This window comes from Colletes latitarsis, chromosome 4, assembly GCF_051014445.1.
Source record: "Colletes latitarsis isolate SP2378_abdomen chromosome 4, iyColLati1, whole genome shotgun sequence".
In the NCBI taxonomy this organism is placed as follows: Eukaryota; Metazoa; Arthropoda; class Insecta; order Hymenoptera; family Colletidae; genus Colletes; species Colletes latitarsis.
In genome coordinates, this window is record NC_135137.1 from 42824475 (window position 1) to 42845341 (window position 20867).

The 20867-nt window shown below is 38.7% G+C and overlaps 2 protein-coding genes across 7 annotated transcripts; one reads left to right on the top strand and one right to left on the bottom strand.

The window, feature by feature from the left end:
• Positions 1-95: 95 nt before the first annotated feature.
• Pde8 (phosphodiesterase 8) lies at positions 96-12352 on the bottom strand. 4 transcript variants are annotated; one of them, XM_076764011.1, is made up of 19 exons: positions 12212-12352; positions 8979-9064; positions 5845-5904; positions 5533-5723; positions 5355-5414; positions 5198-5264; positions 4966-5133; positions 4434-4648; positions 4208-4368; positions 3841-3971; positions 3666-3770; positions 3408-3592; positions 3072-3350; positions 1949-2075; positions 1751-1891; positions 1454-1615; positions 1178-1307; positions 948-1015; positions 96-340 (listed from the first exon to the last, which is right to left on the bottom strand). In XM_076764011.1, the coding sequence occupies exons 1-19, from the start codon at positions 12312-12314 to the stop codon at positions 263-265; spliced, it is 2517 nt and encodes an 838-aa protein (XP_076620126.1). In that variant the 5' UTR covers positions 12315-12352; the 3' UTR covers positions 96-262. The 4 variants fall into 4 exon arrangements, with proteins under 4 accessions (XP_076620126.1, XP_076620127.1, XP_076620125.1 ...); XM_076764012.1 differs by lacking the exon at positions 12212-12352 and having other exon boundaries at positions 5533-5701; positions 8979-9040; XM_076764010.1 differs by lacking the exons at positions 8979-9064; positions 12212-12352 and adding an exon at positions 6961-8666.
• On the top strand, positions 8682-20002 carry LOC143341259 (uncharacterized). 3 transcript variants are annotated; one of them, XM_076764061.1, is made up of 5 exons: positions 13618-17080; positions 17114-18600; positions 18705-18895; positions 18977-19369; positions 19443-20002. In XM_076764061.1, the coding sequence occupies exons 2-5, from the start codon at positions 18561-18563 to the stop codon at positions 19842-19844; spliced, it is 1026 nt and encodes a 341-aa protein (XP_076620176.1). In that variant the 5' UTR covers positions 13618-17080; positions 17114-18560; the 3' UTR covers positions 19845-20002. The 3 variants fall into 3 exon arrangements, with proteins under 3 accessions (XP_076620177.1, XP_076620176.1, XP_076620175.1); XM_076764062.1 differs by having other exon boundaries at positions 8682-18600; positions 19446-20002; XM_076764060.1 differs by having other exon boundaries at positions 13618-18600.
• Positions 20003-20867: the final 865 nt, after the last annotated feature.

Sequence of the window (20867 nt, forward strand, 5' to 3'; positions counted from 1 at the left end):
ACTAGTCATTTCGTTCTGCAGTGTCACGAGTTTAAAATTAAACTTCAAGGGAAAACGAAACGGAAGGAGCGGGTGGAATATGAATACCCGAAACGTAAAGGAAAATGAGATGTATTTTCTAAAAAAAGAACTTACAAGCGTACGACGTGCCATATTCTATTCTTAAATATTATAAATATTTTACAAATCGTTACACAACACACAGCGTAAAAACATGTAGGGGGATGGACGAAGAAACTGCAGGGTCGACTTTTTCAATGTGTCACGTGAATCGAGATATGTGCATTTCGGGGAGTAGTTGCAGTTTTTCAATGTCGTGTAGAGTCGTTATACCTTGCTCCTGTTTAAACAAAGGCAAAAACAGTATGCGTTAAACGATAAATTACTGTATACAGGGTGTTCGGCCACCCCTGGGAAAAATTTTAATGGGGGATTTTAGAGGCCAAAATAAGACGAAAATCAAGAATATCAATTTGTTGATGAAGGCTTTGTTAAACACTTATTAACGTTTAAAGTTCCGACCGTACTGAATTTTTTTTCTCGAAAATGCGCAAGATTTCGAGGGTATGCCTATTCACCAAAAATGATTGTAATTGACCCCCGTAACCGAAAATAATTTTTCTAGAACGATTTGAAATTTTTTTTTTTCGGCGAAAAATTTCACACCTTGAATTTTTTTCTAGAAAGTGGGTAGGATTTCGGGGGTATGTCTATTGACCAAAAATGATTGTAATTGACCCCCACAACCGAAAATAATTTTTCCCGAACGATTTGAAATTTTTGAATTTAATTGTTAATAACTTTCTAACGAAGCCTCCATCAAGAAATTGGTATTCTTGATTTTCGTCTTATTTTGGCCTCTAGAATCCTTTATTAAAATTTTTCCCAGGGGTGGCCGAACACCCTGTATATACACTAAACGAAATTTAAGAATTTGAGATTATTACATTGTATTCTTTCCATTTTTCGTAATTTTGTCTCATGTACCCCACAATCTCCGGCATGTCGATGAACGCTGAAAACAAAAGACAAAGTTATGCAATTCTTCGTAAAATCTTGAACACGCGTTTAACCCTCTGGCTGCTATAGACATATATAAATATTTAAGAAACGCGTAACTGGAATTTCCACACAAATCATAGTACCGAAAAGGTTCTAGTAGTTAATTGTTACTAACCATCCCACGCTTCGATCATATCGTTTATGATGAAATCGACGAAACCAATTTGCGATTTTGGTATCGAGCACGTTGGTCTATCGAACATCGGCATTAGGACAGGCAACTGTAGTTTTTTCTCTTCCTCAGTCTGCGAAGAAAGTATTAAAATGACCTCAAAGTGGTTTAGTAGATTTTAATGTAATAAGTGTGGACGAACTTGAGAGAATAAAACAAATTCAAAGATCAACTACTTTGATAATCGTCGCTTTGTCGAAACACGTAAGTAAATTTTACCTGACTAAAGTACTCCTCCGCGATTCGTCTGGTCCATTCGATACACCATTTCATTGGCCGGGTCGGATTTGACACGTCGGCGCATTTGACCATCATTCTTTTGATTAATACTACGTTTTCTGGCTGTAGCACGACAGACATGTCCATGGAATTTGCGTAGCCCTGCGTTAAAATTTTCGAAACGTTTACAACACAAGGAACAATCACAAGAACTGCTATTCTTAATATTATAGTAACAAGGTGTTGAAAAATTAGGGATACTAGGGAAATGTATTGTTGTCAAAGAAAGATTGGTACCTCTATCGATTGGTCACCGATTTTTACGCTGCAGAAATTCATGAATTTAGCCAGATACTCGAAGTGTTTTGTCATCTCGGTAGCCAGAATCATGTCTATCACGTTCTGACGGACTAGCTTGTACGTGTCCCGTGTCAAATTCTACAAGAGCAAAAGATCTGTAACTCGCGAAGATGATCGATTTAGTGTAAAACTCACTTTGAAAATATTAACACTGTCCTCCGATAACGATAACTTGAACGTCAGAGCCGCGTGGTGCGATTCAAGCACAGATATATCGTTGTAAAGAATCGCTAACTTGTTGTTGGCGTTGCAGAGAAACTGGCTGAAACGAGTTTAAATTAACACTAAACCTACCGGCACTTGGTGTATACCCATTCTTTTTCTCTTTTACGAGGCAACGTACTTTTAATTTTTACATTATATCTATAGAAAATAAATGTGCATACTTAATACTATCAGAAAAAGCAATTTTTAATCGAGATTTATCGCACGCCAGTCGTATAATCAATAGAAATTGCAAAAAAATTCGTTTGACCAATAGTGTTAAAGTAAATGTTAAAATAAACATAAAAGGCAGCATAAATTATAGTAGTTGTTATAGTCATCGAATAGAGGATGAAATGCCCTTTAAAATGAGCGTTTGTGTGAGTCGATAGCTTTATTAGTTCCGGAGATATAGCGATTTTAGTTTCGCGTCGATGCGGTGGCTAGTTCCGGAAATATAAGGGTCCGAAGCGGCGTTTGTTTACTACGGCCTTGTGAAGGCCGTTGACCGCGCGCGCACATTGAAAGTAGGTCAGTCGATCACTCGGTCACGAGAGTCACGTACGAGAAAGAGAGGTCCGGCGCGACGCGTCAGACGGAGACAGCGATAATCGAATTAAGAAAAATTACCCCTTCGTATAAATTACGATATCTCCGAAACGGGAAGTCGGATCGCCAAAAACCAAAAGCCATTTTAAAGAGGAAGGTTTGCCGCTGCCAACGATACCTCAATAATCAATAAAACACTAGTAGTTTTGGAACTGCACGCGTCTAAAGTTTTAGTATTTTTAATACGCGTGAATAGGCTATTGTACACGCAACGGGCAGTGAGAGAGTCGAATTAAAAAAATTACCTTTTACATAAATTACGATATCTCCGAAACGGGAAGTCGGATCGACAAAAACCAAAAACCATTTTAAAGAGGAAGGTTTGCCGCTGCCAACGATGCCTCAATAATTAATAAAACACTAGTAGTTTCGGAACTGCACGCGTCCAAAGTTTTAGTATTTTTAATATGCATTAATAGACTTTTCTAATTTCGTTTGGATTTACCTCGATCTACCCGGATGATCAACGTCGTGAGCAGCGGCCGCGATTAAAGCCGCAACCTCGTCCAAAGGTTCCAAAATCCGTTTTAGTCTTTCCGATTGCATGAATTTGGCCGTAGCTTGCAGTACGTCCGCGGCATGAGTCGAATTGTGATACGTGTTTGTAGCCCGATAATTTGCTTCGATCAAGGCCAACCAGTTCTGGACGGTTTTTTCGTCGCACTCTAATCTGGCCGGGACGCGGAACAAATTCATGATGGTCGTTCCCAAGTAGACCAGGGGTCTGTAACGAATTCAATGAAGTAAGAAGAGATACAACGACAGAGAGTAAATTTCGTACCTTCCTTCTGTCAGAACTTCCAGCTTGAATATATCGAAATTCCAGTCTAAACATCTGTCTAAAATTTCCGCAATCCCTTGCGGCCCTCTGAAACCCTTGATCTGCATACGCGAAATGTTCGGAACAGTCGTGATTCGCGTGGATTCTGCCGATGATCTTCTCGATTCCCATGCCCTTTGCGGCGACTGCATCCATTAGCGATATTTGAACGTCGAAATTATTCGCTATACATTTTTAATGAGATTCATAAATACTTACGGCGATTAAAGCTCCGACGAGATCAGTCGCTACCGGATCGGCGTAGGTTCCGTCCTCCCTGAGGTTCGGTGTATACAATTCGGTCGTTTTGAGTATCTCTATTGCCTGAAAGGTCAATTCGTTTTCAAAGTACTATCGATCAATTTTTTAACGAATGGCGAACCAAATAAAGTACCTTGTCGATTTGTGCTGCTGACTCGGGAGTCGTGGACTCTGTGATCGCATTAGAAAGGAGAGTGATCACTTTCGTGATGGGGGCTTCTAATTGCAAAGAGTGCAGCCTCTGCAAACTGGATCGTCTGCGACCTGCGAACCGAAAGTAACTAAATTTTTAACAAGATCGATCGGTATTGGAACGACCAGGACATATTTGCAATCGCGATAGACGATTATCGATATCAAGCGTACGAGTATCGTTTTAAAAATCCCGTCCGGCGGGTCGATGGTTCTCCGATAGTCTTATTTCTCGTTTCGAGCGTATCGAAATTCAAGATAGCGGATCGTTGGTTCGAAAATGCAAAAAAAAGAAGCGATACGTTTACCCTCGGTGGTAATAGATCTGACGTCGGACGATCTCCTCTGTGACAAAGGTGCGCCCACTTTAGGAAAAGTTGGCTGCGACGGTGTAGGAGGCGGGCTAAGCGGGCTAATGTTCTCCGATAAATACGTCGTGTCGTATACGTATATGTAGTGAGTCGGTTTTCTGAGAAAATTTTGTTTAGAAAGAAACGAGCAACAAGAGAAATCCTATTTACGTAGATGACTTACTTGGACGTGGTGCTGAAAGGTATCACTCTGCAATTAATAGTGATCATTCGGTTGTTCTGCCGTCTACATTTCATGTTTCCCTCAAACTCTCGACCTTTGCTTATTTGTTGTTCCATGAGAACAAAATTCTCGTAATATACTATCTCGGCGATGTTTTTTCCCAACATTTCGCTCGTCTTATACCCTAGCAGCTTTTCGCTGATTTTATTAACATACTGCAACAGGAGGCAACTCGAATATAGAACGCAGGAAACTAATGCATTAGTCAAAATAATCGTGAAATCGTCTATTTGAACGCGCAAGGCAGGTTCTCTGATTCAACTCGATACGAATGAAACAAATAATAATAGAATTTTTGGCAGCGTCAGGTACAACGGGTACGTAATATTTATGAAGCAACAACGATAGGTTTCGACTGGTAATAGTCGGTTTTCTGGGAAAATAGTTTCTAAAGAATATTGTAAACATCGCGTATCCAGGAAGGATTATTCTTAGATAACGCAATCAAGAAGTTGTTTATTACTCACGTTACCTGTACAATGTGTTTGTCGTCCGTGACGTGCACCATGTCACGGCATCTATCGAGAGCCGCATAGAGCGCGTTGGCAGCCGCGAGTTGAGTTCTTGGCAGTAGCGCGCTAGTATAAATCCCCACTAACTCGTTTATTAGTATTCCCTCGTGGGAACACTCCATTAATGCCTGAAAACCGCAAAAGAGAACGAACGTTTTTTCTCCGTTCCTGAGCATACTTCCAAAAACTTACTCTGGTAAATCCCGTTTCCAGCAAGTCCAGTGCCACGATTTTATTTTTGTCGCTGTACATAAAGTATCTGTAGAAGTTGACGGAAGAAAGAAAATTGTAAACGATAATGCGAGATATTGCGTAAACGGAGAAACGTTCAACGTACAAAGTAACTTACGATTTTTTCACGAGTGCTATGATAACGGAATTGTGGTAAACGGGACTAGCCCTGATCGTCCTGAAACCAACCAGTAAAATCTATTAACGAATTTCTTAATTAATCAGAGTGTTTGGTAAAATTTTCAGCAACGTTTGCGAACAATACCGAGCTATCTCGTCGATGTTTCGTATCGTACCTACAAATTATGTCGGCCTCCGCGGCTCGTTGACCCCTGTGATCGATGATAATTAGCTCGTGGCATCGACTTTGAAAAAACTCAACTGCTTTCTCCGCGTCTTTTGCTACCGACACGCTCCACCCCAATCTCCTCGAAGTGGTAGCGAGAATATCCATTTGCTGATCATCTTTGGAGAAGACCAACAATATCTGACGTTCGAGGAGTACGATTCGAAATAAACAATAAATCGATAAAGCCAGAAATATCAATAGAATTATTTTTGGCATTCGTGTGAGTCTATTAAAATGGAAACGTACAGACGTTACTTACTTTTATTAAACTAGGAACACTGTTCGTTAACGGATGATCATCGATATCTTGTGGCCCTTTCTGTAACATACAATAAAGATAGTAAATTTTAATGTTCGCGATAGATCGATCGTTTACCTTCGAGAATGAAATTAAGGACTTGTATCGATGATATTAAGAATCATAAAAGGAAATATACCACAACCGAACGCTCCTCACTGGCATATTCTACTGCGAGTTCACTGTAAACCTTTGCTCGTCGCCGCGCGCGCGGAGATTCCTTCACGTTTTTAATCTTTTCATATTGAGATGACTTTTTCATTCGTATTGACTACGGTGTTCGATTTTAAAAGCTGCGTGCATGTGGTATATAACCTATGCATATTAAGGATACCGTCACAGAGACAAACGAATCGAAAAACCAAGTGCTCGTGGGTCGATGAAGTTGGTCGTTCTGCGAACGAAGACGGGACCAACGATAATTTCGATCTATCGACAATTTTACGATTCCTTCAGTTTAGAAGAGACCGTTGCAAATGTTTTCTAAACGCTGTAAAACAAATGGAGTATCTCTCGGTGTCGAATTTTTATTCTGAGCGCATGGAACGTTTCAAGTACGAGATACACTCGTCTCCAACAGCGTCGAAACGATTTTCAATCATTGTTTATTTACGAATGTACCTCGAACATGGAATACGCGTGCGCAATGATGAACAACCAAATGACTTTTTAGAGAAGTACTCTCGTCACAAACGGAAACTGTAACGTATCGATTAAAATATTGCTCGTAGAACAAAAATTGGTTATAAATATCATTATTAAAAATTATTTTTGATTCATCGTTTATTAGAAATCAAGCAACGCTCTGTGAAGATTGGCTATCGAATAAGCGTTGTTACGATTAACGAAATTATTACCAAAGCCGCAGTTTAAACTACTCGCGGGCAAAAAAGACAGAAAATTATTCTTTTCGAAGGCGAACATCGTTCTACGAAGAGCAATCATCTTTCGATGTTAGCTCGATCGACGAAACTGTTCGCTGTAAAATTTAGTGCGTAGAATACGGCCAGTTGTAGAAGACAAAAGCCTCGATCCACTTTCGCAAATAGTATTCTTCAGATAGGGTTGCATATGTACCTGTGTTGGCAACACGAGCGTCGGAAGCGCTTCGTGCACTTCTATTTTACGCTTGCTCGCGTACCATTTTTTCTGATCTCTGCCGCACAATACGTCGAAAATCCAGCTGTACCAAGGTCTCGTCGGCTCTTCGCGAATTACATCCGCACAGTCTGTGGCATGACAAACGTAGATCTGTGTTTGCGTCGATCGTCTTTTGTCGTTCATTCTTAGTCACTCGCTAATTGTTAAGTTAAAAATCGTTGACGATCGATCTATTTGATCGTTGTCTCAAAATTGATTTCTCGGATCGATCGGCGTACGTTCCCGTTTCTTCGCATCGTTAATCGAAATTAAAGTGGATCGATGACGTTCTTTGAAATGTAGCGACAATATTAAATATCGATCGATGATGTGCAACACGTTCGCGGACGTTCATTCGCGACACTGATCGAGCAGCGACGCGTGTTCAGATTATCCTTCCGTTCTATCAGGAGCAGAAGCCCTCGTCTATCTTCGATAACAAACCTTCTTTGTAGAACTAGAGCATTTTTTTTACAATTATTGATAGCGTATCGTATAAACAGTCGATAAAAGATGCGCGTCACGAGAAATTGATTATAAATAAATGATATCGTAACTTTTATTGTTTGTCACGAAGTTATCCGACATTATTCGCTGCGGATGAAGAGAATTTTTTTAAACAAGATCAAGATAAAACTATAATCCGCGACGAGATCCAAATATTGGTTTAGTCCAATCTGTTATTCCGGTCGAGATAAAATTGAACAAATCGAACGAAATGTTTTTAAATTGAGAACGAGCACGATCTCACGACAGACAGAAGTACAGATTTCGACGAAAGAGTTAGATGATCGTGGTCAATAAACTCTAACGGAAAGGAATGCTCCCAATGCGTAATAAATGTTCCTAAGAAATTAACACTTTCCATGTTAATTTCGTTTCGGTTGTACACGTTCCACTCTGGACTTTCCGTTCGCGCCGTGTTATATTTTCGTTATCGACTGTAACCTTTTCATGAAATATCTTATTAAATCATGACTGGTATATGCGATACGGCGACTGTACCGATTCCTTTTTTTTTCTTCTTTTTAAATTGACGCTTTTAAAAAACTGATTTTCGTCAACGAATTACGCAAGATACTTCGTAGATCTGGCTCGTAGTACCATGATCCGACTTTTCTGACTACGAGCCAGCTATGTCTACAGACTGTCTATAGACCACAGAGTTTATACCCTGTCTGTAGACGATCTCTGTCACACAATAGCAAAAAAAAGAAACTGGAGCATCGCGATTACGGAGAAACTAGGAAAGCGAAAGGGTGCTCCGAGACCATTAATAATTCCATCGACAGTCTTCACTCTTCGCGTAGACCGACAATCAAAGCTCGACAGAGTTGTTGAATGTTTAAACAGTCGGCTTAGTTTGTGTATTGTCGATGGAAACTTGGGTGAAAACATTCGATGCAATTTTCACGAGACCGCGCGACACATTAGGAACGACGCAGCTGTTTGGAAACGAAACAGTTTGCGATTACATTATTACCGAAGGGGGTAATTGTGGGTTGCGGGATTAAGCTGCCTGGGAAAACGAAAGACTGACGCTTGGTATTTTTTCGGTCGATCGTTTCTTTTCCCTTTCCCTGTATTAATTTCTGTTCAGATTATCCCTTACCCTGTTTGATGATCAGGAAGGAACTATTTAATCAATTGCTGTTAGTACTTGGACTATGATATTGCTTGATTAGTACTAGTAACAATAGACACGTGTATTCGATTGTCTCTTGTTTGCTTTCAAAATGCGAAATGGGACATTAATTATTTCCCGTTATCTTACATTGCAGTTGCAAGAATCGAGACAGCGACGCAAGCATTATCTTTTCACGTCATTTATCGTTAAAGCGTAGTATGGATTACAGCGTGTACAGTGCGTCGATACGAGCACACTGTTTTGTAAATCGAAATGTTATCGTTCGCTGCAAAAATGTACGGAAGTAAACAGAAAACACTTTACTTACCGTTAGTGAAAAATCTACGTCCTCGTCCGCTGCCGAGATGTCTTCGAACAACGGCTTTTCTCTCAAACTATCATACTCCGGTTTCCCTTGAAAGAGAAACAATCGTTTAATTTCCACGAAGACACGGTATCCGTAAAAAATATATTCGTACAATTAATGTTTCGATCGAAGGCTCGGTGAATCGATTCATTAGCGGAGCAATTAATCGATATCTCTCTGACAATAACAAGGTTGGTTACGAACCGATGAGAAAATTCCCTATCGATGGATCAACGATTAAGATTAATTAACAAAATTAATCGATCGTTGCTTACGATCTATTTCTAAATGAAAATTAAGTCAATCGATGCAAGCACAAAAAATGTTTCAAAGTCCTTCGTGGCATTCACAGGCTGATTTATTGTTTTAAAAAGGCTATTTCCGATTGTTTACGATTTTGCTCGTACAATAATATAAACGATCTTACGAATATTATTGCGCATTAAAAGTCCGTGTAACAATGGCGAGCATGCGAAACTTATCTTCACCTTTTACGGCAGGATCATTTAGCAATTCGAATGGATCGGAGTTTAAAGATAATTGGTCGAAAGTAGGGCACCTTAATTGCACAGTACGAGCGCAGTATAGGGACAAGCACCCGATGTTTTTAACCGAAATGCAAAGTACGTTTCAAAAAGGAAACGAAAAGTAAGAGTTTTCAGGAGAGTTTTTATTCACCTACCATCGTTAAGCAACACGTCCTCCAAAGTTTTTTCATCTTGGTTCGGAAAAAAATACTTGTTCGGAGGGGATGCCATATGAATTTTTAAAATGTCAACTTCACAGTAGTTTAGATACCCATTGGTATTTTATTAACTCTGTCCTCATGTTATCGACAGTTCAGTTATTGACGTCCAGTAAAAATAGTATCTTTCGATCGAAGGAATTATCGACTAGTTATCGACTCCTATAAAAATAATAAGTATACCATTGAAACATGGAATTGTTAACAATACGAGATTTAAATAATTGGCTCGTTACTTTTGCCGTAACATAAGAAAAAAGACGAACAGAAGAATCCACTCGGAGTGTATTTAAATATTACACTGTGAATTACACCGTTTGCATAATTTATTTCCACGTTACGCGTTATTTCTAAAGGAAGGAGAGTACGCAAGACGTAGTCTGCGTCACGAACGCGTGAAATATTAAAATCACGTAGTCGAAAGTAGAGAAAAAGATCAGCCCGCACACCGAACGATGCGTTGTAAGCGGCTCGAAGACAACGACTGTCCGGGAGAACCAAATTCTGCGGGTTAAAATTCTGCTGGTGAGTGAGTGGGCTCAGGATCGAGATAGGGTCATCGGAGAAACTCTCGGTACGATACCTACACGCGTTAAATACGAACATTTACAAAGAATAACGCGGAAAGAATAAAGTTTCGCAGTACGAGGTACTCGTTAAAGAAAGTTATCCTCGCATGCAGATTGAAAATGTTTACGCGAATGCGATGGACAGTGGAAGTGGAAACGTCAGACGATAGTTTCGATCCTTGGCTCGATTAAGTTACGTCGGTCCGCATATTATACAGTTTTCTTGACACACTAAGCGTAAAATAGTCGTAGAAAAATGATACTGAACGCACAAAAAGATGAAAGTTTAACGTTCTGCTTTGTCCATGCATCCTCCTCTGTACCTATGCTATTTATTATTAGTTGAAATTATTATAATGTCACTGTCTTGTTCGGAACTTCTGTTAACTGTTTGGAATATAGTGGGTTAGAAAATGTCCCTTCTTTTTGCTATCCTAGTGTTTGTTGTGCATGGTATGTAGGATATACTTGGACTCACCGTTAAAAATGAAAATAATTACTTAGAAATACGTATGTTTATGTCACGTCGCATTCAGTTTGTTTAGTTAAACGATAAATGTTAGATCAGTCGAGGGAGAAAAATATTGTTTTACGCTTTTCAATACAAGTAGTTTATCTAGAGCAGTCTATTTGTTCATAATTTGTTCCTGATATCTTTCTATGCAACTTGGGCCTTTGTTTACTTTAAAAACTTATGCTTTGAATTGTTAACGCGCTGTTGACTGCCACTATGAATAGTTATAACAAACGAACACTAATACTTGTAGGTGTTACTAATTCGCTTACGCATTTCTGAAAATTCAAATGGAATTAACATCTCACGTGATCTGTATCTGATTCGCATTCATAACCATCGACCTAAATATACGCAGCCTTATCAAAGAATAAATACAGTGTCTTGGTATTTGTGTACCGTTGCGCCTCTGACTCGAAATTACTTAATTTCAAATGGGAAATTAGAAAGATATTTAAATGCCATTCAAACGACGATCGAATAAAAGATAGCGTCGAAAAATTACGATCAATAATATTGGACGAGCACCGCGTTCGCGAAAGATAAGACTTGGAAAAGATATACAGTGTCGTTATATCTCTTTCGAGCGAACAACCACGTTGCATATTTATTCAAGTGTACGTAATAACGGTAAAGTGAGATAACGATAAAGGAAGATGCCATAGGAAGAAAGTATAATGGTACTGACAGAAAGTCGAATCGAAATCTCGAATGCTGTCCTCGCTTGAACTGCAATATTTAATTAGAAAAATGTAAAATTGTTTGGTCGATTCTTTTTGGTATTCGGAACATTGGATTCGTTCGATGGAGACTCGGTAGAACCGAGCGTTGTTTTTCGAGCCGCAGATTCGATTAATTCACGTTGCGAACCGACGACTCCAGTCAAGAGTACAGCGTGGACGGAGTGTAGACTAGGCCAAGGAGAATCACTATTCTCCCGAAGTACTCTCCGACTACCTTCGCGAAACGTAGTACGCATAAGTGACGCAGCAATGCCTCGGGCACGTTGCAATGTATTTTTATTGATCGATTATGCCCGCCGGGAGTCAAAGAATTCGCTTTCCCTGTTACGTATCGAGACACGGACGTCGAAAATCGATCCGATGATACGATACGGTCCCTACGCGAGACACCGCCATCGATATTTCTATAACGATACCTTGTTAGCGTACCGAGGAACACCTTGTAATGAGAGAAAACAAGATACTGGATGATAAATGCGATGTCGTCGCGTGCAATGCGTAAATTTATCAATTTTTTTTTAATTTATTAACGAACCTACGCTTGCTGAGTAGAATTTCACTAAAAATAACAATGTTAGAAATAACTTTTGGCTAGTAGTGGTTGAAAGTACCCGGAAACTTACTTTCAGCGACTCGGCGTTCTTCTTCCGCCGTTTCTAGTGCTTTGCTTTTCTCCGTATCCGCTTTGTCTTCCAAACATTGCAGCATGCTGTGCTTGGATCCCATTCTCGAAGCACGTTCTCACTTTGTGCTGTATCCATTAATCCTCTTCCACATCGTCAGCAGCCGTTCGAGCAGATTCTAAAAATGTTTCGTCGCTGTCAGCCGCACGATCGAGAACGTCGAGTTATCGGTTTCGATAATGCCAACGGATATACATTATGGAAGCGCGTGAATAAATTGGCTAGCGCGATCGTAGCAAAAAATAGATTTTCAACGGGAAATCCTGCACGGCTTGCGTAATTAATTCGAAACAAGATTTCGGTATATTTCCGAGGCGCGAACAAGTTGAACGTCCCTCTTCAATGTCGTCGAACGAGTTCGAGACTCGCGGTGGCAAAGGAAACGCCACCGAGCGAGGAAGAGACACGACCAAGTGACAACCATAATATACGGATATAAATATTCATGAACGTTACTGCACTGGTACTGTTGATCGTTGGCAAACGACGAGGCGTTATTTGTAAATCGATCGAACTACGGATATTTACGGATGCGGTAAAAATCATCTCGGATCTCTTGGCAATGTTTACGATATCTGGTCATAATTTTTTAGCAAAATTACTTTGTACGTTTCAAATTAAGTACTCGAAGGTAAAGTATTCCGGTGTTTGCTTTATCCTATCGTTATTCGCGAGTACTTGGGCGTAATTGAACAAGTCTTACGTCGTATCCGAAGCGCAGCGCAGCATTCTCCAAAGAAGTCACGAACTCCAACTCGGGTTCGCAAGATTACACCAGCATGTCCCTCGTTCGCGCGGAATTCTCTCAAAATTACACAAAACACTGATCGATGCATACGTGTATCATGGAAATTTCAATCTCATTTCGTACAGGTAGAAAGAACAACGCACAGGTACGATCATCCTAAATGTTCGAGGTTGTCAATGAACGATCGATCTCTTTGGAAGCGGACCAAGTTGAGAAATCATCGAGCCGCGTCGGTCCGATCGAGATCGCGTTTCAACATCGGACGGATGATTCCCACAGACACTTTGACCGCAAGGTCCGACGAAACGGGCACTCGTTGCGAACAATCTGACGTTTATCGCTATAGATATTCACTCGCGAGGAAACTCGAAATAAGGTGCATACGTATTATATAATAGAAGAAATAAATCAGACTCCGTTCGAAAAGGAATTTTAGTTCGTCTGTCGCTCTTATAAGAGCACCGCACCGATCAGACAGCTCGATGTCGCGATCGGCCAACGACAACGAGACGAGTCGACGATATTTTCACCGATGGACTGTGAACAGCCGCGCGACACTCGATCCATTGTTAGACGATACGATGCTTCGAGATGCGCGCGATGTTTCAATAAAGCTAAACCTAGTTGCAGATGGCACGATGGCCTCCAAACTACTAACTAAACTTTCCGATTTCGCGAGGTCGACGCGCGAAAAGAACAGGCTACGAATTGGATGCCTCTGCCCCTCTTCTTTAGATTGACTAGCCAAATATTTTATTTGCACCGGGAGTGCGTCGACGACGTTGATCGTTTTTTAAGGGTAAGACTACGTTTGCGTTCGAGTCGCGATGATGCGCAACAGGCCACCGTTGAATTTTACCTGTCCAGGCTTTCAAACGTGTTAGTCAATAATTCTTGAATTAAAATAATAAAAAATTAGAAGGCCGTAATTGAGAAGTAGTTAGAAATAAAAATTGCACGGATACTTGTGGCCTTGATATACTTAGTTAACTTTTTATCCTTTTTTTTTCATGAAATTTTTCTGATGTACGTTCAAAGGTAAATGTAAATACAAAACAAAACATGTAATTCATTATTATCAAGGCAATCATCTATACTTATAATAACACATGTTTCAAAACAAAAAACCCAATAACTAAATATTAATATTTAACACTGAACACGTAACCGCGTAAAAACACTCTGTATTATAATAATAAAAGTGTTTAGAAAGTTTTTATACAGATTCAAGATACCAGACGAAGAACAGGAAATCTCGAATCAACTTTAATTTAATCTAGCGAGAATTAAATTTCCTGCAATCCACTGTACTTAAGAAAAACTATTATATTTAAAAACAATTGTCTTATATTACAAGATACAATCGATCGTAACAGCTATTTAGCAATAATTTTACAAGCCTCGTAGCAAAGTCAGCAGACACATCTGAGACCGATCAAGTTTGCAGCTCGAAACAACTGTCGTGAGAATTATCAGGCAAACATAATTACAATCGATTAAATTAACCAGTCTTTAAAAACCTGAAAACACAGAATATGAGAATAGTTTTTTATATTTGTACTGATATTTGTAGGCACAAGAAGTTGCAAATTACGTTATAACGAATAAACATAACCGAAACGATACACGCAATGACGCGTGATAGTTTTGCATATCGATACTGTACAGCACGTTATGAAACATTCAGGAGAATCTCCTTGAGAGTATTATTCGATTTGAAAGGCTAATAACGACGTACATTCTTTGAATCGTGAACAGCCAGTTGTACATTGCGATCCGGTTATTTTTGCGGAAGGTATGAAATCAAAAACGCTCGTCAAGCCATCGAACACCAGTAGTGAAATGAAGGATTTATTCCCATTCATAGTGAATTATTATCAAAAAATTGACAAAATTTTCGCCGAATTGCCCGCTCGTTGAAGATTAAATTGTTAGATCGAAAGCACACACTACCAAGAAATATTCAAGCTGTTGCAAGTCTGCAAAAATAATTACAAAAGAACACCGCACCAGAAGTTTAACACGCACGCTATCACCATCTAGTTAGAAAAGTAACGTTTCCGATGACTGTATTTAATGTAATATATGTTTTTATCTTTGTATAAATAAAATGTATTAGACTAACTGAATGTTCTGAATGTGGTATTAGTCTATAAAATAGTAAATGATCGGCAGATGTGACACGTGACAGCAAATTTACTAACATTTGCCACCAAACGAATAAATTTGAATCTAAAAGAAAACTTAGCTATTGGATAAACGAGTCGATGAGTAGGAAAATATTCTTAGAAAACTGTTGAGCATCTGTTTTAGAAAACGGAACTTTCTACTTTGTTTTTTCGTGCAAATGAAATCCGTAGCTTATAAGCCGAGGAATTTGGAAAGCGAAGAGATATCGTAAAGCTCGACGATAGTCAAAGAAAATAGAAGATATCTAGAATTTGCACATGGCAAATACCAGGAAGATCCAACAATTGTTATTAGCAGTAGTTTACAGACCGCGGTGGTACAAAGCGAGTACATGTCTAGGGGCGCTTTAGTTTCCTCGACGTAAATTATCTTTGTCTGTTAGCTCATCGTGTGCTCGTAACTATTTTACTCTTTACGCCTTACACGGAACTTGACAGCTTGCATATGGCACTTGAACAGCTATAGGTAATATGCGCCACCAGTTGCATGCATGCGAGTGCGAGCATCGACGAAACGGATCTTGCACGTTGCTTTCTTAATAGTATATTTATATCCTCTGGCTCGTGGTATCGATCTTTTACTCGTGTAATTACCATCATGTACTTGCATTTACTCCAGGAGATTTTGTACTTATTATTAAAGGAAAAATACATCCAGTATAAAATAAAAATTTATCCTTTTTATTGTATTTTATTGTTAGCTATTTAGTCTTAAGTGCTTATCGCTATCCTCCATTTTTAGCGATTACTTTCCCAATGTGTTTAATTAAGAAGAACTGACACGGTCGAATATTTGTAACCTCGTATTGTAACCTAAAGTTTATAGCATTAGCATGGAAGCATCTGGGATCGATTTACAATGAAATAAATCGGTGTCTTCCATCTTTCGATGAGAAAAAGACTGGCAAGGTCGGTCGTACTAAAGTTAAGAAAAAGTCTATGCAAACGTTTATTATCAGTGGTCAGTAATAATTGCTGTTTGCTCCTCGATTTCTAACTGTAAGTTGCGTTCGTGTATTAGTCTTATTTAAGCTTCTTGTAACTTGTACATATATGCATGCATGTACAATTATACAATTAACAGGGTGTTCGGAAGGTGAGAAACATTCGAGATGAAAAGTTTTTGCACGGTAATACAATCAAATTTTTGTATTATTGGAAACACTATTGCTGCTTGTCTTGGTCGCTTTTTGCTTTTGCCACGAACATTCTAATCCTGTAAAATAATAAGTTTATGCTTATCTATTTTTCGTGTAGAATTTACAAACATTGTTAACTAGAAGACGGATTTATAAGAATGAACGTTTACTAGTATCTTTCCTTGAGAATTTTCTGTGTTTCAGAAACAAGTATCCGTTGGGAGTTTTAATAATCGCATAGCGCGTATCGAGACAAATTTTTCACTGACACGCATGAAGTATCGAATGAATGAGATTGTAGTCAAATGTTCAAGGATCTGGAAGTGTCATTTTCCGATTAATTTTAATGAAAAATGGTATTTTGAATTTTTTCCGTTTCCTTTTCGTTTTTGAGTATTTAAAACACTTTCAAAAATTTTATTGTCAAAATGATGAGTGATAAAACGAGAGATCCGTGACGAACAAAGGTTGACTGTAACAAAAATTATGCAGAATAGCAAAGAGGCGAAGAAAGCGGTTCGTAGGCAATTTGGTTGGTTATACAAGGTTTGTTAATAGTAAAACACGAAGAATCTTTTAACGCAGTGTTTCTCAAACTTCACTCCCCCTTAAAGTATAACCAAAATCTTATTTTTTTTAATTCAGTTGAGTATCATGATTAACGAATAAAGCGTGCCCTCCAAGTGTGCATCGATAAGTACGCAAATCACGATTGTATTTGATATTACTCTAAGTTAGAAAGAAGGCTTTCCTAATAAAATTATAGTTAAACGCTGTTTATTCTTCCAAGAACTCATGTTCACCTATAAACACGGTTGCAGTCCGTAGTTCGAGAAACGCTGTTTTAACGAATATTTTGTTAAGCTATACGCACAACCCTGCACATAGTTTTCAATTGTTTGTAAGTCACATCACTGTCGGTATTAACGTGGTAAGTAATTCGTAAATTCAGTTATGTTCGTCCGTAGATATCAAAGAGGAATATGTATGCAAAATTGCTGATTACTAAGTAGCGTTTAGTAAAATTAACTTCAATGTTAAAGAATGCTGATTTTAGTTCCAAAGGCATAGCCTTTTAGAAAATGCCTTGCTGTATAATATGAATGACACTTTTTAACAAGGTTCTGTGTCAACAAAAGTCTGTAAAACCACTAGTTGCTGTGCAAGCGTACTTGAAAGACAACTGTTTGCGATTCTGCGTGGATCGCGTAGGTCTGAAACATTGGTCGCCAATATTAAATAGTATCGCGGAGAATCGAAGCCTGTCGAAAATTTATCTATATAGTCGAAGTCTGTGCAGAAGGACACGGGAAACAATTAACACGGAAGAGAAGCTTGAAAAATTATGGTAATTAACGCATTTCGAAGATCCGAAAACGAAGAAATCATACTGTTCGATATTAACAAAAGCAATATCTTTAAACGAGTGTTGCATATTTTATCGAAATCAGTTAGCGAGATTGTTTGTTTCGTTGCTTCTTCGAGCTTAAACTTTGTTTGAAATTGATCGATTGGCTTTATAAAAATGATATTTACTGAAACCAACACTTTTATTATATGGACATATTCCTCGGTTTGATGTCGAATTAAAAAACGAAAATGAAATTCTAAAGAATTAACTACAATCTCTATTTATTCATAATCGAATGCTCCTATGTAATTTATGTTCACTTTGTTTTTACGATGTTAAATGTAATCTGAAATTTCGCTCGATATTAGATTCTAGAACCTTTTGTCACATACTTTTCTATGAAATATCAGTTTTTCACTTGATGCTACAATTTTCTCATAAAATGTTCTTGTTTCGTTTTTCGTATACTACTCTGAGAAAGTTTAAGCTTACAGGTCGCATCGCCTGGACCGACAGTTAGTCGGGAAAAGGGGTAAAGCGTAAATGTAAAGCAAAGAATGATTAAGGATAAGCGAACGAAGGGAAAAGAGAATCGAAACGACAGAGAAAAACAATGATGCACTATCGTGTTTATGATAAATAAAAAAGAGCGTGGCATTTTGACATCACGTCCAGGCGATGCTGGAAGGATCGAACCTGGCCAATCCTATACACCAATTTCTTGTTGCGCTGTCTTCTCGATGCTGTGGCTGTTTGCTCGAGAGATTCCGCCAGGCTGATCTCGATTACAATCGATGGGATTCCATTGACGCAAAGGTATCTGAACATCCTTTGTTCCGGTCTGAGAAACAACGAAATACTGATGCATCTATCCCTTACGAGATGTCGCATCGGTGATATCGGTTGGTATATATCCTCATGACGTTTTATGTATCACTTTTTTTAAAAATACATGCCACTCGTTTATGACTCTATGGATTTTAATTAGAATTTTTGTATTGCTCAGGTTGCGATTTATTGTTAGGCTGCTTGGCAAACAATCCCAACCTTCGTGTTCTGAACCTATCGGCTTGTCGTCTGACCAACAGAAGTGCCACGAGTTTGTCCTTGTTCCTGAATAGGAGAAGGGCGGACTTGTTGCAGAACGTTTGGGTGGAGTCTTCGTTGCTATCTTGCGAGGAAAATTCCACCAAACAAGTGAGCCTGACTTCCGATGCACACTTAAGAAGAATGTGGTTTATTTAATTCTCGTTTGACGCGTTGGATCTCTTTTTCCAGACACAAGGATTGCACGCATTGATCTTAAATCAAAATCCAAAGTTCGGGGACAACGGTGTCCGACAATTAATGGCTGCGTTAAATATCGACTACTGGCTGAAATCGTTGAGCATAAGACACTGTGGGATCACTAAACACGGTGCAGAGGCCATCGTAAAACTTTTACAATCGAACAGTACGCTCGTAAAGATGGATCTCGCGCAAAATCATATACATATCAATACTCTTCAAGTCGTTTTGAAGCTTTTAAGAAGGAGGAGAGAGACGATGGAAAGCAAATCGCTGAAGAAACGATTTATTAGGAACTGGAAGAACATTTCTTTAAAAAACACACTTAGGAGGAACAAAATTCGTCAATTAGTATGTAAAAGTAGCAAACGCTTGTGTCAATCGGTAAGTTTTCGTCCTATTTAACGAAATTTCGACCTTTTTACGTATATTCGACCGCGTAAAAATTTCGATTTAGGAGGAGAGACACAACAGAAGATCGTTGAAAAGTTGTTCACCGAAGAGATTGTTGAGGTTTCAAAGAAACCCAAGCCAACCAAAGGAAATAAGGATTGCAAAGAAAGAACGTAACTCCGTCAGGAAAAACATATCTGAGCTGCAATCGCAGTTATTAGATATAATCGATTCTAATAGTAAATTAAGAGAAGAATTGTCGAGTAACAACGCATTGTTGGACACAGAAGTGCAGGAAAGGTCGAAAACCGAGGACGAGCTGCAGAATTTATCGTTTCGGTTGAACGAAGTTAAAAGCAGAGTCATCTTAGTCAATTGTCTTCGTTCAAAAATTTGCGATGAAAGTCAATTACTGCAAAAAGGTTTCCGTCACATTTTCGAAAAGATAGAATCATTTTCAAGTTAAGTTGCAAAGGAGACCTTACTGTTTTTTCAAAGTCATGAATATCTATATGATGTAATACATATGGTAGTTTATGTTTAAGCAGCGGTAACTGCCGTCCCTGCGATTATATAAGAAATTTTACAAATGTATTATAATATAATTAAAATTGTCCATAAATATTTGATATTTTGATTTGTCTAGATTACGTTGATACTTTTATTATTATTTATTGTTATAAACGAGATACAATCCATTAGTTTATAGTATTTACATTCATAGTATTTGGCCAGGTGAACGTCAGAAGCAGGTAGGGTGAGTAGAACAATTGAATAAATTTAGCAAGCTCGAGAAAAGTCAACGTTATTACATAAATTATTAACTATAATACATTACATTTTGTAAATGTTTTTGAGTATGCGCTCGTATAAATAACTAATTATCGTGTTTAAATAGTTTAAGTATTAATAAATAAATTATTCTTTAACCTATATCGCCTCTCCTCATCCAAACAAGTCTTCTGGATTCATCTCTGTCTATATAGAAGTATATGTATAACGAAAGAACCTGCGACATGCATTGAAATTAATATGTCTCAGGACAGTCCTGCACATAAGGTGACTCCGTCCTCTTTTTGCTTTTTGACTCCTGGTTTCTATTTGCCTCTGATGACCTCTGATGACCAGTGCTGACAAAAGTACAGAACTCCCGACAACTTTTTACACCATACAGCGACTGTTACCGACTGCTCCTGATTACTGCTTGCCTCTGCTGGACTCTGCTGACCATCGCTTATATTTCTGACAACCTATAGCGATTACTACTGACTTCTGCTACCCTCTGTTGGTCTTTGCTGATCTCTGTCAGCGTGTGCTTGTCTCTGCTGAACTTTCCTGGCCTCTGCCGAACGCTACTGACCACTGCAGGTATTTCCGATAATGTATAACGATTAATACTTACTACTGCATGCCCCTACAAGTCTCTGCTTGCCTTTGCAGGTTTTTGCTTGCCTGTGCATGCCTTTGCTGGCCTCTGCTGAACACTGCT

Coding starts and splice junctions, on each gene's coding strand:
- Pde8 (XM_076764010.1), bottom strand. CDS start 7,167: ATGAACGACAAAAGACGATCGACGCAAACACAGATCTACGTTTGTCAT. Junction 5,134..5,197: donor TGGAAACGGGATTTACCAGA/GTAAGTTTTTGG, acceptor TGCGGTTTTCAG/GCATTAATGGAGTGTTCCCA. Junction 1,308..1,453: donor CGGAGGAGTACTTTAGTCAG/GTAAAATTTACT, acceptor CTTTCTTCGCAG/ACTGAGGAAGAGAAAAAACT.
- LOC143341259 (XM_076764060.1), top strand. CDS start 18,561: ATGCATCTATCCCTTACGAGATGTCGCATCGGTGATATCG. Junction 18,896..18,976: donor AGGAAAATTCCACCAAACAA/GTGAGCCTGACT, acceptor CTCTTTTTCCAG/ACACAAGGATTGCACGCATT. Junction 19,370..19,442: donor GCAAACGCTTGTGTCAATCG/GTAAGTTTTCGT, acceptor ATTTCGATTTAG/GAGGAGAGACACAACAGAAG.